Below are 17,251 nucleotides of genomic sequence, written 5' to 3'. Positions count from 1 at the left end.
TGTCAACACCTGCTTTCTTTGGGATTGGAATTATTATATTCTTCTTGAAGTCTGAGGGTATTTAGCCTATTTCATACATCTTGCTCACCAGATGGTAGAGTTTCGTCAGGACTGGCTCTCCCAAGGCCGTCAGTAGTTCCAATGGAATGTTGTCTACTCCGGGGTCCTTGTTTCGACTCAGGTCTTTCAGTGCTCTGTCAAACTCTTCACGCAGTATCATATCTCCCATTTCATCTTCATCTACATCCTCTTCCATTTCCATAAAATTGTCCTCAAGTACATCGCCCTTGTATCGACCCTCTATATACTCGTTCCACCTTTCTGCTTTCCCTTCTTTGCTTAGAACTGGGTTTCCATCTGAGCTCTTGATATTCATACAAGTGGTTCTCTTATCTCCAAAGGTCTCTTTAATTTTCCTGTAGGCAGTATCTATCTTGCCCCTAGTGAGATAGGCCTCTACATCCTTACATTTGTCCTCTAGCCATCCCTGCTTAGCCATTTTGCACTTCCTGTCGATCTCATTTTTGAGACGTTTGTATTCCTTTTTGCCTGCTTCATTTACTGCATTTTTATATTTTCTCCTTTCATCAATTAAATTCAATATTTCTTCTGTTACCCAAGGATTTCTACTAACCCTCGTCTTTCTACCTACTTGATCGTCTGCTGCCTTCGCTACTTCATCCCTCAAAGCTACCCATTCTTCTTCTACTGTAGTTCTTTCCCCCATTCCTGTCAATTGTTCCCTTATGCTCTCCCTGAAACTCTGTACAACCTCTGGTTCTTTCAGTTTATCCAGGTCCCATCTCCTTAAATTCCCACCTTTTTGCAGTTTCTTCAGTTTTAATCTACAGTTCATAACCAATAGATTGTGGTCAGAGTCCACATCTGCCCCTGGAAATGTCTTACAGTTTAAAACCTGGTTCTTAAATCTCTGTCTTACCATTATATAATCTATGTGATACCTTTTAGTATCTCCAGGGTTCTTCCATGTATACAACCTTCTTTCATGATTCTTAAACCAAGTGTTAGCTATGATTATGTTGTGCTCTGTGCAAAATTCTACCAGGCGGCTTCCTCTTTCATTTCTTAGCCCCAATCCATATTCACCTACTATGTTTCCTTCTCTCCCCTTTCCTACACTCGAATTCCAGTCACCCATGACTATTAAATTTTCGTCTCCCTTCACAATCTGAATAATTTCTTTTATTTCATCATACATTTCTTCAATTTCTTCGTCATCTGCAGAGCTAGTTGGCATATAAATTTGTAATACTGTAGTAGGTGTGGGCTTCGTATCTATCTTGGCCACAATAATGCGTTCACTATGCTGTTTGTAGTAGCTTACCCGCATTCCTATTTTCCTATTCATTATTAAACCTAATCCTGCATTACCCCTATTTGGTTTTGTGTTTATAACCCTGTAGTCACCTGACCAGAAGTCTTGTTCCCCCTGCCACCGAACTTCACTAATTCCCACTGTATCTAACTTCAATCTATCCATTTCCCTTTTTAAATTTTCTAACCTACCTCCCCGATTAAGGGATCTGACATTCCACGCTCCGATCCGTAGAACGCCAGTTTTCTTTCTCCTGATAACGACATCCTCTTGAGTAGTCCCCGCCCGGAGATCCGAATGGGGGACTATTTTACCTCCGGAATATTTTACCTAAGAGGACGCCATCATCATTTAATCATACAGTAAAGCTGCATGCCCTCGGGAAAAATTACGGCTGTAGTTTCCCCTTGCTTTCAGCCGTTCGCAGTACCAGCACAGCAAGGCCGTTTTGGTTATTGTTACAAGGCCACATCAGTCAATCATCCAGACTGTTGCCCTTGCAACTACTGAAAAGGCTGCTGCCCCTCTTCAGGAACCACACGTTTGTCTGGCCTCTCAACAGATACCCCTCCGTTGTGGTTGCACCTACGGTACGGCTATCTGTATCGCCGAGGCACGCAAGCCTCCCCACCAACGGCAAGGTCCATGGTTCATGGGGTGGGGGGGCTGTATTAAGGTGTTGGTTTTATTGGCAACTAGTTTCGATGTTGTTACATCATCATCTTCAGGCCCATACTTGTTGACAGTAACCGTATGTGTCGAACACTAGTAGTCAGTGGTGAGATAGGCGTGTTCCATGCGGAATGCAGGTAGTAACTGATATCCTGCCAAGCTCCCCCTCCCCCCCCCCCCCCACCCCCAACCATCATCCATGACATGGATCTGTGCGACTCAGAGAGGGATTAATAAAATGCTCCACCGCTGAATGTCGTCACAATTCTGTTATAGTTAATTATTTTCATCCTATATTATGTACTTAAATACGAAGGCGTGCTGAAAATTAATGCCTCCGAATCTTTACGTGGAAATTCTTAAAGCTTTTTAAACAAACCAAACGTTATTAACATCTTGCATCTTTATCCTTCATGTCTACATATTTACAGCCCTCTGTCACTAGAGAGCTGTGTAACCTACGAATTGTAGCGAGTAATATGGCGGTGTGTAACGCAACTGACAGTGCGTGAGAAACAGCTTGCTGTAATCGAGTTTCATATTCGAAGAGTTCGTCTATGCATGGAGCACCCTCTCGTTCACCATGGCAATTCCAGACGAAACACGAGAGCTGTGACATCTGCAACAATCCGACGTCTTGGTTTCACTGTCATCGATCATCCACCATACAGTCCCGACTTGGCCCGATCCGATTTACTTCTGCAATCAAAACTGAAAGAACATCTTCGAGGACTTCAGTTTGATAGTGATGAAGCGACGCAAGTAGATGCAAGGCCATTGCTTCGTCAACAAAGCCAAACATTCTACAGTATCAACAAACTGGTCGCTCATTGGGAGAAATGTGTTCGTCGCCAGGGTGACTATGTTGAGAAATAAATATGTAGAGATGAAGAATGAGGACGTAGAACGTTAATACGATTGTTTCATTTAAAAAGCTTCAAGGGTTTTCACATAAAAAATTCGTAGGAATTACTCTTCAGCACTCCCTTTTAGGTACTTATTAATGTTTTATTTTTTCTTTTAGATCTGAAGACCATCATTAAGTGATCGAAACTAGTTATAATCTGCGACAAATTTTGACTGAGACTGTTACAAAAAACATTTTAAAATCGATACAGTTTCAACATCTCTGATGACAATATGTCATCTATTATTACAAGTAAATCTACTTATATGTTCATAACTCCGCAAGAAGAGTAAGGTTTTTCTACGTTTACTCTCTTAAATAAATATTCCTTTCACTTGTTATTTTATAAATTACGGAGAAAAACACCTCATCTGGAACACCTTATACGAGGGTGAGTCAAATGAAAACCTTAAATTTGTAATAACAAATCGAAATTTCGCGCCGTTATCCTGTAAGTTGGTAAGCGTGCTACAAACAGCGTGCAGAATGGCCTGTAGGTGGCAGCATAGTGCAGATGCACACCGTCAAAGTATCAGTATAAAGATGGCTGCCCCACTTGCGACTTGCACCAGGGAAGAACAGCGTTCTGTTATTCGGTTTTTGCGTAGTGAAGGTGTGAAGCCTATTGAAATTCATCGACTAATGAATGTTCAGTACGGTGATGCATGTTTGTCACAGCAGCAAGTCTACCAATGGAGCAGGAAGTTCGCAAATGGTGTGACTTCAGTGGAAGATGCTCCTCGTCCAGGCACAACGAGTTGTGACTCCACAGAACATTGCAGCAGTTGAAGCCATAGTGAATGAAAACCGCCGAGTGACACTGCAGCATGTTCACAGGTTAGTCATGGGTCAGCACACCACATTGTGCATGATGTACTCCAGTTTCACAAAGTGTCTGCAAGATGGATGCCACGGCAGCTGACTCCTGAAATTAGAGAAGATGATGGCTTCCTTGCAAGAGTCGTTACTGGGGACGAAACCTGGGTTCACTTCCACCAACCGGAAAAGAAGAGAGCGAGCAAGGAATGGCGCCATTCCTCATCACCAAAACAAAAAAGTTTCGAACAGAACCATCAGCAGGGAAGGTTATGCTGACTCTCTTTTGGGACGAAAAAGGCGTCATTTTGGAGCATTACATGCCTAGAGCGACCACTGTCACCAGTGCATCATACACAGATCTAAAAAATCACCTGCGGCCTGCAATCAAATCAAAGCGACTTGGATTGCTGTCAGCAGGTGCCCTTTTGCAACATGACAATGCAAGGCCCCACATTGCCTGTACAACAGTTGTGACAATCACAGACCTGCATTTTGAGTGTCTTCCTCCTCCACCATACTCACCAGACCTTGCCCCAAGTTATTTCCATATGTTTGGACCACACAAAGACGCAATGGGAGGGAAGAAGTTCCGTTCTGATGAAGAGGTACGTCACGCGGTGCATGAGTGGTTGCGCGGACTACCAAAAGAATTTTTTTCTAAAGGAATTTATGCACTTTGTAAGCGCTGGAGAACTTGCATTGAGCGTGGGGGAGAGTATGTTGAAAAGTGATACAACTTTGTACCACTTCTGCACAATAAATAACATTTAAAAAAATATTTAAGGTTTTCATTTGACTCACCCTCGTATCATTGTTGTCCCTATGTTTCTGTATATTACTCTTCAGAGTGGGTAGCGGAAAATGCATAACGCGAGGAATTCTCGTATAAAGTAATATACGAACGATGAAGTCAGGTTTAGTAACTGAAAAAATGCGAACTGCACAATTAACGAAAACAGTTCTTGACTTTAATGGTTTTCTATTCCAGTGGAAGAAGAAAGCAGAGAAACTAAGAGCGACGACGAGATTCAAGGCTGCCATGTCGATTGCGAAGCTGACGACGCAGTTCATGGCCAGCGCAGGCATCCCGGCCCACCCTGACGACGTGGACGACGAAGAGGAGGAAGAAGCTGAGCAATAGGTTGCTGTCTCACAAGGTAGAGGGATGCGCCCGGGAGTCGATCATGTAGTAATAATTACGTCGTTATCCGAAAACGTTCAACCCTCAGATTACAACCGACAAGATGAATTGTGTTTTACATAATCTCATGCTGTCGTCATTGGAATCTGAAAACATGGCGCTGTACAGTGTTCTAGTCGGGTTGTGTCTCATTATTTCGAGACTGATACAGCTGTTCTTCAACTGATCGGTTACCTAGATTGCATATTATTATCTAGACATTGGGTTTTCTAGTGCACCACCATGGACTTTACAAATCAGTCCCAATTTTTTGACAAAAATTTATGTTCCTTGTGGATTTTGTTCTTTTGAGATGTGAATGCTGAAAAGAGCGTCAGTTTAGTGCTTGCATCGGAAGGTTGTGCAATGGTGACTCTATTGTTGGGATAAAATGAATTCGTTTCCTGCTTCCAACACTTTGATTTAAGCTTTCCGTGGTTTCATTAACTCACGCCAAATAAATGCAACGAAGGCCCTATGAACAAGAGCTTAGCCAGTTTCTCACTTCATTCGTGTCAAATATGAGGTCGTCCTCCATAAATAATGTCCTACAGGCAGTTGCAGCGTCAAACTCCTAGAGAAACCAATAACTACTCATCCACCATAAAATAATTAGCGAAAGACGATATCAGAGACAACAATCGTTTAATCGAGAGTGAAATATGAAATAGAAGTGAAATCTGAGAATAAGGACAGGGATACGTGCTGCTAAGTCCGACCCAACTATGAAGTTTCGTGCTCGAACTTACATACTGTCCTTCTCCTCTAGCAATATATCTTCTGAATATTGCAATTTTTGCCCTACCCAAACTGACATCGCGTTGTGCATGGGATCTTCAGGTATGACTTAAACTCAGTTATGAGGAACCAGTTGAGTGCAACTGTTTTAAGACTTGCGACATAGAAAAGGAGAATTAAGATTTAACATTTCGTCAAGGACAGTGTGTAAGAGACAGAGCACGAGTTTGGAGAGGACAATATAAGGAAAAAAGTAGACCTTTCTTTATAAAAGAATAATCACAACATTCATCTTCATAGATGTAAGGAAACCACGGGTAACCTCAATCTGGATGGCTAGACATAACTTGATCCTCGTTCTTCCCGATTGGGACTTCAGTACATTAATTACAGCGCTACCTCGTTCGATTCTTGGAGATCTGCGTGCTTATTTATGAAACTTGATTGTAATGTGGTAGCTTATAGGAAGAAAAACACCAGCTTAGTAATACACAAACGTTCCCTCCAGCACACCCGACTGCTTCAACCTAATAACACTGTTGTGGCAATGTTGTATTGCCAGTAGGCCAGCAGTCATTCAGTAGACTACGGCGGTGTACAGAGCATCATAACCTTGAATTGGGGAGAACAAAGAGTGACAAATACAATCAGCGTATAACTTTATTAAAGGTAACGATAAATTTAAGTTAGATAAAGAGGATTCGCCTTCCCCTCAGGGAAGCCAACACGACGCCTGCCAGTAAATCCAGCCGCAACCCGCCGAACAGATAAACCGTGCCGGGTTACCTATCTAGAACTTAGCGGCGCTTTCGTTGCTTATCTTTGCCATATGTTGACTCGTTTCTTGTATCGCATGTGATCCATACGCACGTAATATCCTCGGACTGACCTTGTTAATTACTGTATGGTATACTATCTAATTATTGGAGAAGGAATGCTAAATGTCCAATGCAGAGCGGAACGTCACGAAATATCCGATTTTCCGTTGAAAACCTCAAGATTTAGACAGTTTTCCCTTTGGTATAAGTACTAATCGTTGCGGAATGAATGCATACAGCCTTTAAACCAAATTAATATTCGACCATTCTCACTGTAGTGCTTCTGTGAACGAAGATAGTGAAGAAAATCTCCACCAGATTATCTGCACGTATTTTCGGTAGTGATGTAATATTAAAAACGCAAGCCGGCCGCGGTGGTCTAGCGGTTCTAGACGCTCAGTCCGGAACCGCGCGACTGCTACGGTCGCAGGCTCGAATCCTGCCTCGGGCATGGATGTGTGTGATGTCCGTAGGTTAGTTAGGTTTAAGTAGTTCTACGTTCTAGGGGATTGATGACCACAGATGTTAAGTCCCATAGTGCTCAGAGCCATTTGAACCATTTTTAAAAACGCAAGCCGTGGGCAGTTTTAAACTTCATACACTCTACTCTCGCCGGACTATATAATACTTTCCCGACGTGACATGTGTCGATCAGTGACTAATCATCTTCTATTGCATGACTGTTCTAGCTTTGTGTAAGGGGGCGATCAAACTTTTTCAGTTCGAAGGCCTTAGAGTCCAGAATCGGTTGCCAATCATGAAAAAGCGCCGTGAGTATTGAGACAATCATTCCACCGACGCACCAAGTTGAAGGTAACCATTTGGTAGAACACCGTGTCCTGATGCATCAAAAAGTGGGTAACTGCCTGCTGCACATTCTCGTTCGACAGGAATTGTTGGCCCTTAAAGGCATTTTTTAAGGGACCGAAGGCGTAGTAATCGCATGGGGAGAGATAAGGACTATAGGGCGGGTGCTGGAGTATCTACTACTTGAGTTGACATAACCTGTGAGTTACGACATTCGCGATATGGGGGCGTGCGTTATCATGAAGTAGGAGCACCCCTTGTCGCATTCCACAACAGTGGTTTTTGATGGACATGCTGCCCCGTATACATTCTTCATTCTCCGATGGATGTCTATCGCTGTTTGTCCTTCGACAGCCAAGAAAAGAATAATAGCGCGTTGGTCTTGTTTGGACGCATTTGATAATAACGTCGCCATAGGTCACGTTTCCGCATTTAACGCAAGCTCGTCGGAAAGAATGAGAGCCACATAAATCCCTTGCCTAAATGTCAGTGCATATGTACCCGCATCGGAGTTGTGCTACGTTGCTTATACACTGCAGCAACGGCCTCGAATGGAAACTTTTTGATCGCCCCTTATACTGTAAACGCAACAGACTTTCCATCCATAGTAAACTTAAAGTTCAAGTATACGGAAACGCCAAGTAAAATTTTTCTGAAAATATATGAACTACATAGCTTCGTACAGATTTCACGTATAATTCATAAATGCATGTTACAAATTTCCAATCAAAAAGAAAAAATAAATGTTTGCCTCATTTTCAGTCAATAACGCCATCATTGTGAAGAAAGTTTACTGGCACTGTAAGTGCATTGTAAGACAAGATGAGCATGCGATTTCTCTGTGAGGGGACTGGTGGCGGCTTTCTGAAGACTTGTTTGGTCATCAAGCACTTGATGGCAACGATTCAGCAAGTACGTGAAGACAACGAAATGCAGCAGCACGAAAATCTAGCTTTAATTTATCAAGGGTCTCTCACAGTTTAATGTAACGCTGAAGTGTTGGGAGCCTGGCTTCAGAAATTATGTAGCATCATATGAAAATAAATAAAAGAAGACTGCATAACAAACTGAAGCATTACATTTCCGCATATCCAAATTTCTATACCTTTTATTCTTGGTAACGAAATATTTGTAATACCTCACAGGCTGGAAGGTCATGGTATAAATTAAGACTCAGTTGTATTTGAGAGTGTTATTTAAGTTGTATTTGGGATTAGCAAATAAGAACTCGAAAATATTTTACGGGAAGTATTGCTACAGAGCATTCTGCTCAAGTCGCGAATCGTGTCCTTAGACATGTCTGACCATTCTTTCTGCAATTGTGGGCATAGATTTTCCATTTTTTTTTTATTTCAGTGGGTGGGCAGCGGAAAAGAAATCCTCACATGAAATCACCAGTGCGACGCAAAAGGGATCTCATAAGAGCTGTCGTTAACAATTTTAGAGCCATTTTGGGACATATATTAAACCTGATTGGAGCCATGTTTTGTGCAGAAAAGTAGCAGTATATGGAGCCGCACGCCTCAGTAGCATTTGGCTGTTTTATTAACTAGCCTCCGATAAACACCGTCAGGTCACCAGGTGTCATAACTGTCAACGTTTAAAAACATAGAACCTTGTGTCCAGAATGTATTGGTGTTGTATTAATGAGTTGTTCTCTGCTACTGTATACGGCTCATCTACCAATTACTTTCAGTGCAGTTATAGCGCGATTCATCAGAACGTGCTAAGGCACCGTGTCTGGTTGTTGAGAAGTTCACGCAGATAGGAAGATGCGGCCACTGACTTCCGAAAGGATGCTCCTAGATGTGCAGTGTATTTCTTGCCTATTGTCGAGAATCATTGACAAGATGAATGATGTTTGTAGTTTTTTCTCGGAAAGGTGCGAAAGACCTCAGGCTGCAGAAATTATCTGCTGCTGCTCCTTTGAGCGTATCTGACGAGTCTCTCAAATTGTAAAGTTTCTAATGGAGAAAGTCTGTCACATTGTTACACAGTAACTATCATCTTACACCGATGAGCCAAAACATCGTCACCAACTGCGTAATAGCGCTAAGGTCCACCTTTGTGATGTAATACAGGACGACTCAGCTTGGAATGGATTCGACAAGTCCTTAGTAGTTTCCTGGCGTACGTTAGAATTCTGGTGAGCCAGTACATTGTACGATTCTTTATCTAACTGCGTATTGGCAAATAATGCTTGTATGTGCCGTATTTCATGTAGACTCCTGTCGGAATACTTTAATTATTTCCGATCCAGGACTAGTGTGGGGTTCTGCTCTAATTTTGTACATTGTATCTGGGTCCCTTACGTGACAATTTTCATATTCAGCAGTATGTTGTGCTTTTGTATTTATTTACTGAGTGTGCCTACTGTTCACCTCTACTGTTGTGTTATGTCCTTCAAATGCAATTGACAGGTCCAGCTAAGCGGGTTTCGAATCGTTTTTGTCACTATAAACACAGGTGCTACATTCTTGTCTATATGAAAACCTTTAGGAAGCACAGAAAAAAATACTTGGAAGTCCACTACGGTAAGTGTGGCTACGAAAAAAACGTATTTCAGAGTATGGTTGAGCCGGCTGTAGAATTTTTAGTGCACGGAGCGCGCCTTTCATGTTTATGACGTACAATAGTTTCAGAAACAAAATGAAAAGAAATTAAAAGCAGTATTATGTATAGTGTTATTTAATAGACTAATCCTCATAACTGCAGTATTTACTAATCTACTTTTAATATTGCCGCTACGTGCGTATATGAGATTAATTTATTGCGGCCACTAGTTTCCATAAAACCTGTTGTAAAGCGCACTTTAATTCACCCTGTCATTCCACACATGGCTGACGGCAAAGCATTAGCGCTAATGGAATAATTAAAATACGTGCATTTAATACATTAACACCTACGAGATTTGCTTTAATTTAAAGGATAAGAACACACTAACTTCAAAATGAAGTAAATCGAGGGTTCGTTGAAATTTAATAAGGACAAGAAAAGTTTTACTGAAATACTGTAATCTTTTAGTGCCTGTATCTTACATAATAAAATGAATAAAATTATTTTAAATACACTCCTGGAAATTTAAATAAGAACACCGTGAATTCATTGTCCCAGGAAGGGGAAACTTTATTGACACATTCCTGGGGTCAGATACATCACATGATCACACTGACAGAACCACAGGCACATAGACACAGGCAACAGAGCGTGCACAATGTCGGCACTAGTACAGAGTATATCTGATGTGTCGGCAGCTGGGCCAACACCTTGTAGATAGAGGTGGCTTAAAGGGCACGCGAGACTAACGCAGACGGGCGTGAAGTACTGGAACAGGATACGTAATTAATGCTATGAAGAAAAGAACGGAGCTTCTCATATACTTATCTTTAATGTCTTCTCGTACATCTCTATGGTGAACACAAGTGAGACTCTAATTACAATCACTGTAAGGCTAATGGCGCCTTGCTAGTTCGTAGCCATTAACTTAGCTGAAGGCTATTCTGTCTCTCGGCTAATGAGAGAGAAAGGCTTCGTACGTCTAGTCGCTAGCTCTGTCGTCCGTACAACTGGGGGCTGAGTTCGAGTAAGTCTCTCGAGACCTGCCTTGTGGTGGCGCTAGGTTTGCGATCACACAGTGGCGACACGCGGGTCCGACATGTACTACAGGACCGCGGCCGATTTAAGCTACCACCTAGCACGTGTGGTGTCTGGCTGTGACACCACAATATCCACCTTTCGCAGCAATGCAGGCTGCTATTCTCCCATGGAGACGATCGTAGAGATGCTGGATGTAGTCCTGTGGAACGGCTTGCCATGCCATTTCCACCTGGCGCCTCAGTTGGACCAGCGTTCGTGCTGGACGTGCAGACCGCGTGGGACGACGCTTCATCCAGTCCCAAACATGCTCAATGGGGGACAGATCCGGAGATCTTGCTGGCCAGGGTAGTTGACTTACACCTTCTAGAGCACGTTGGGTGGCACGGGATACATGCGGACGTGCATTGTCCTGTTGGAACAGCAAGCTCCCTTGCCGGTCTAGGAATGGTAGAACGATGGGTTCGATGACGGTTTGGATGTACCGTGCACTATTCAGTGTCCCCTCGACGATCACCAGTGGTGTACGGCCAGTGTAGGAGATCGCTCCCCACACCATGATGCCGGGTGTTGGCCCTGTGTGCCTCGGTCGTATGCAGTCCTGATTGTGGCGCTCACCTGCACGGCGCCAAACACGCATACGACCATCATTGGCACCAAGGCAGAAGCGACTCTCATCGCTGAAGACGACACGTCTCCATTCGTCCCTCCATTCACGCCTGTCGCGACACCACTGGAGGCGGGCTGCACGATGTTGGGGCGTGAGCGGAAGACAGCCTAACGGTGTGCGGGACCGTAGCCCAGCTTCATGGAGACGGTTGCGAATGGTCCTCGCCGATACCCCAGGAGCAACAGTGTCCCTAATTTGCTGGGAAGTGGCGGTGCGGTCCCCTACGGCACTGCGTAGGATCCTACGGTCTTGGCGTGCATCCGTGCGTCGCTGCGGTCCGGTCCCAGGTCGACGGGCACGTGCACCTTCCGCCGACCACTGGCGACAACATCGATGTACTGTGGAGACCTCACGCCCCACGTGTTGAGCAATTCGGCGGTACGTCCACCCGGCCTCCCGCATGCCCACTATACGCCCTCGCTCAAAGTCCGTCAACTGCACATACGGTTCACGTCCACGCTGTCGCGGCATGCTACCAGTGTTAAAGACTGCGATGGAGATCCGTATGCCACGGCAAACTGGCTGACACTGACGGCGGCGGTGCACAAATGCTGCGCAGCTAGCGCCATTCGACGGCCAACACCGCGGTTCCTGGTGTGTCCGCTGTGCCGTGCGTGTGATCATTGCTTGTACAGCCCTCTCGCAGTGTCCGGAGCAAGTATGGTCGGTCTGACACACCGGTGTCAATGTGTACTTTTTTCCATTTCCAGGAGTGTATAATATAAACTCTGTTTAATTTGAAGGCCAAAAAAGTTTATTTTATCATCGTTTTCTTTATTTCGGATAATGTTAAGCAGTATGCATATTTCTAATAACCTGTCTAAGTGAGGAAGAACCGTTTCAGCGTTTATCCTTGCATCTCATTCACTGTGCTATCAGAGAGTGCCTTGGGTTAAGAAGTAAAGAAAAACTGGGAAAAATGCACGTGATATTTTCGCGTATCATTGTCCATGAGAGTATACAACCAATCAGTCTTAACTTTTATGGGACTTCAAAAAGTAAGTTAAATATTAATACGCTAGGCCAAGCAACTTTAACTGAATACTGCACTACACTTCAATGTGACACAGATATATGACACTATTTTTCAACAGAGTCACAAAGTCTCTGCAAACATCGGTCGCAACATTTTGCCAACTGTTCTATTCTTCAATGATAGAAATACGCCTCTTGGTCACACAGCTATACAAGAACCGCTGTGTGTTCGTCTTTATCGCTGGAAAATGTGCGGTTGCTGCGAATCAATTCCATCAGTTCGTCGACGGCATAAATACGCCTTGAAAACATACATTGAGGAGAAAAATTTATGTTCGACTTTACAACATGTTTCAACAGCCCAGAATGGAAACATCAATTTCAAATAATATCGTATGATTTGTATGAACTCTATAAGAGTTGAACGACATTTGTTGTTTTATACATAGTGGATCTTGTGAACTCCGCAGCAGTTAATGACTGTTGATGAATAACGCAATCCGATACAAATGCTTTTAATATGCTTTGTTTCAATGCCATAACCGGCTTCCAGTTACCATGCCCATCTTCACATTGCTAACATTTACAATTACATACATGTTTTGGTCAACAGTTGTTTCATTAATAACCAACGCTAATGTGCCTACGTTTATTTAGATATCGAGTTAAACAGTTTTTTACATTTACATATATTATAGTGGATGGCGATATGATTTGTTGTGGTGCTTATATATATGCAGGATGATGTAGAGGCTCTTGCGTTGCAAACGGCACACATAATGTAAATAATTCACTGTGACACACTTATAGTATTCTTAATGTCAGTTTGAATTTTACACATGTTTTTTACACTCGATGTGATTGTTTACAATTTACAATTCAAGGAGTATCCATTAAACAAAAATATAAAGATATCATTCATTTCCTATTGAGCAAATATGAAAGTAAGCGAAGAAGATGTATGACATGTGCAACATTACAGTGTATAATTTAGTGGAGCAAAATATGACATTAAAAAGTGTGGACGGTGGAATCGGGGCAACACATATGCTCAACGTTACAGTTTATATTTATGTAACTTTATATTGGCATCATAAACAGGTCATTTCAGATATAAATGTTTGCAAATTACATTATAGAATATTTTAGGAGGTGTTAAAAATTAATAGCTTTGTTGTTAGGCTACTCCGAGAGTACTGATTCTGGCGAGCTGTTATCACCGGCATAGCTTCCCTCTCGGCATATCACAAGTGTTTTCTTTCTTTTCAACAAGGAACAAATATCCCTTTCACATTTTAAACTGATTACGCTCTTTCCACCCCTCTCTATTTCTGTTTCCTCCATTTCATCTCATGTGCTAATCTTACCCTACAATTTCTCGTTCTTCCTCTGACCAGTCGACTTCTTCTCCACTTTGATTCTTGATGTCGCAACTCACATTCGACAAGAACGGAATGAGGAGATTGCTTTATGTTAATAGCACTGGCATTTCTTAAATTCTGTACATCCATTGCTTTACTTATTATTATTTTCTTTACTTATTGCTTTACTTATTATTATTTTTATTATTATTATTATTACTTATTCCTCACATACTATGGTAATTGTAATATTGCCTCACTAAGGTATTTTGGTAGTTTAAAGAGAGGGAAAGACCTCAAAGGATCTATTCTTCCCAGATGAAATAAATACAAAAATAAATAACACTCTTTTGGTGGCTGCAAGAAAGACTGAGTAATGTCGATATGTGGTTGTGCCCCAAGCCTTCAGAGAAGCAGAAAATACCAGTTTTAGATTAACGTCGTTCTTTTGGTTAATCATGGCTTAAGTTTCTCGTGTCCCAACCTCAGATTAGAAACATATTACCAACAGGCCACTGGGTGAGCAGAGTTTGGGCTAAGTACAGTCTGTCAATGCCACTCAGTCTGAGTTTCCCCACGCTATCCGACGTCATTAAATCAAGTTGGCTATACAAGATGTTGTGTGTCACGTACACTTCATCAGCTCCTTCCTTCTCTCAAGCAAGCAGCCGTGCACTGTTTAAAAATAAGGAAGCCGACTGCAAAATCGCTGGTTTGTGTGTGGTAGTTCTATTCGGCATTACAGCGTAACGAACATGGTCGTTTTTGTGTAAACAAATCTATTGCTTCTAGAATTATAGTTGTACCTAACTTTTTTATCGTGTAATGCTTATAAACCAGTATAGTTACCAATGCGAGAATCAGTTCAAGCAAATAAGTGACCAAACTAAACAGAAACATGACCCTAAGATGAAATAATGTTGTCATCATTCGGTACCCGAAGCAATGTAACAGTGACTGACACAGTAATGAATTGGTGGTGAAAACAAGCTTAAACAGCTCGATCGACCAATTTTTGAGTACTGCTCGGATGTCTGTGATCCCCACCCGGTAGGATTAATGGGACACCTCGAAACAATTCAGAAGCATGCTGATAGATTGATTACTACTCACCTTTATCAGTATGGGTGTGTTAAGGGAATAATACGTCTCCTTACATAGGAATTTTTGGAGAGAAGACGATGTTTTAGCGAAACGTTATTGGGGTAGTTTAAGGAACCAACATTTGTGACAAACTGCACAACTACCCTGTTATCTCCAACGTTCTTTTCCTCTAAGGACAAAGAAAGGAAAATTACGGTTGGTACAGAGCAAGGAGGCAATAATTTTTTTTTTTCATTCTCCATTTGCATATGAAGTAGAAAGGGGAATGGACAACAGTGGTACGAATTACCCACCCGTGTGCACTGTACAATGGGATTCCGTAGTATGTGTATAGATTTAAATATATATATCAGGTACCATCATGAGCAATAGTGCCTACTACACAAAACCTACAATGTAATGCATTAACGCACGAATAGGCAAATGTTAATTTAAACGCCCTCGTCTACAGGGGATGTAAAGCGTGAAGTTTTCGACAATTACGTTTGCCAAAAATACTATCGCAAAACCTCCAAGCGACCCCAAGAAATTTTGGTCATATGTTGAGGCTATCTGTGACGCACAAGAAGAAAATTTACATACCAAAAACCGAAATGTTTAATTCCGCCTTAAAAATTGTCTCCGCAGAGGAAAATCAATACCCGTGTCGATTCAAAGTTGGGTTACACAGTAATCAACAGTAGTGGAGCTGAAAGGCAGCTTAAATCGTTAAAGTTCATTAAAGCCATGGGCTATACTGAGTCACCGTATAGTTTAAACACAGTTTACAGGTAAATTAGATTCACTATTGATCATACTTTTTCTCATATTTCTTGAGCATAAAAATGTGATTATAAAAGAGCACAGGTCAACCGAATCTACACAAAAGAAAATAGAGCTTATGCATAGAACTGTCGAACTATTTCACTCATATCTACCTGTAGAAGAATAGTAGAATGTATTCTGTACTCGAACAAAGTATTCTACCTGTAACAAAATAACCTTATCTAGGAAAACTGCATGGCTTCCGAAAACATACATAAAGCGTAACCCATCCCACGCCTTTCATACACAACATCCTCAGTGCCATGGATAGAAGAAACAAAGTTGATTCGGTGTTTATAGATTTTTTCAAAAAGCGGTAGATTCAGTATCCCATCGACGCATTCTAAATGAAGTGCAGCCATAACGGACATCTAACCATACCAACTAAAAATTAATTGCCAAATCAAGTACTTTCCCTTATCTATAATGAAGCAGAGTTTCAGAGAAAGCTTTAAACATCAGCAGCATTCATCCCTCTCTCAGCAACCTACGATACAGTTTGGAGAGGAGGCATAAAATGGACTTTTTCGAGACATCTTTTGCAAAATAACTCCCCAGCTAATAAGCAATGTATTTAGCAATGGAAGCTGTCAAGTCGTTATGGGCAGTGACATTAGTCATCCATGGAAACTCAACAATGGCTTGCAACGAAGGTAAGTACTGACTCAACTTTATTAATCCTGAAAATTTCTGACATGGCAGATACACATTGTAGAAAATTTGGATGTTCTGACGGCTGTGTGTTGTCTACAACATACAAATCTATGGAACTATCTGAAAATTTACTAACATATTATTCACAGACTGTGTAGATAAATCGAAACCTGCATATTCCAAGCCAATGGCTTCAACACTGGGGTTTCCAGATCACACAAAATTAACAAGCTAACCAAAAGAAAACTCAGTAAACCGTTTGAATACATCTCTCTTCACTACAATCAGAGGCTGAAATCGTTGTGGATTATGTTAGATTGTAACGTGTCATGGCTGCGTTTCGCTCCTGTGCTTTGGAACTTGCCTTCTGTATGGCCAAATACTGTGCCTCTGATTAGCGTAACAGTCAGCAATCAACAAAGATACATACACGGCACAGTAACACTATAAGAATGATTTCCAGCATAATCAACTCAACGTTGAACCACTGGCTCCTAGTTTTAAGTCAGATTCTGTTTCTTACTTTTTACACTGAGAGATGACTACACCAACATCATCTGAAAATTAACCGCGGTTGACTCGGCATTTAACACTGGTCAACACAAAATTCGATTGCACCAACATCGCTCAAAGTTAAATGAGCGAACTAATCGCAGTTTTAGTTGACCAAGGCCAGAGGGTAGTTTATCTTGAATTGATTGCGGTTAAAATTGTCGGTCTCCAATTGGCCATCTGGTCGAATCGTGCAATACGCAGATTTGTGTAGCATTCAGATGTGACGCCGGCCGCTGTGACCTAGCAGTTCTGGCGCT

General features: G+C 42.0%; 1 protein-coding gene across 1 annotated transcript in view; it reads left to right on the top strand.

The window, feature by feature from the left end:
- The window catches only part of LOC126249761 (NACHT and WD repeat domain-containing protein 2), a 253,964-nt gene extending 245,645 nt beyond the window's left edge, over nucleotides 1-8,319 (top strand). Inside the window, exons 29-30 of the mRNA XM_049951451.1 lie at nucleotides 4,723-4,891; nucleotides 8,040-8,319. Of these exons, the coding sequence (XP_049807408.1) occupies nucleotides 4,723-4,875 (153 nt within the window). The 3' untranslated portion in view covers nucleotides 4,876-4,891; nucleotides 8,040-8,319. The remainder of the gene's footprint in view (nucleotides 1-4,722; nucleotides 4,892-8,039) is intronic.
- The last annotated feature ends 8,932 nt before the right edge of the window (nucleotides 8,320-17,251 follow it).

The sequence above is a fragment of the Schistocerca nitens genome, chromosome 3 (assembly GCF_023898315.1).
Source record: "Schistocerca nitens isolate TAMUIC-IGC-003100 chromosome 3, iqSchNite1.1, whole genome shotgun sequence".
Lineage (NCBI taxonomy): Eukaryota > Metazoa > Arthropoda > Insecta > Orthoptera > Acrididae > Schistocerca > Schistocerca nitens.
The sequence above is the reverse complement of the archived record's forward strand: the minus strand, read 5'-3'. Positions and strand labels throughout refer to the sequence as shown.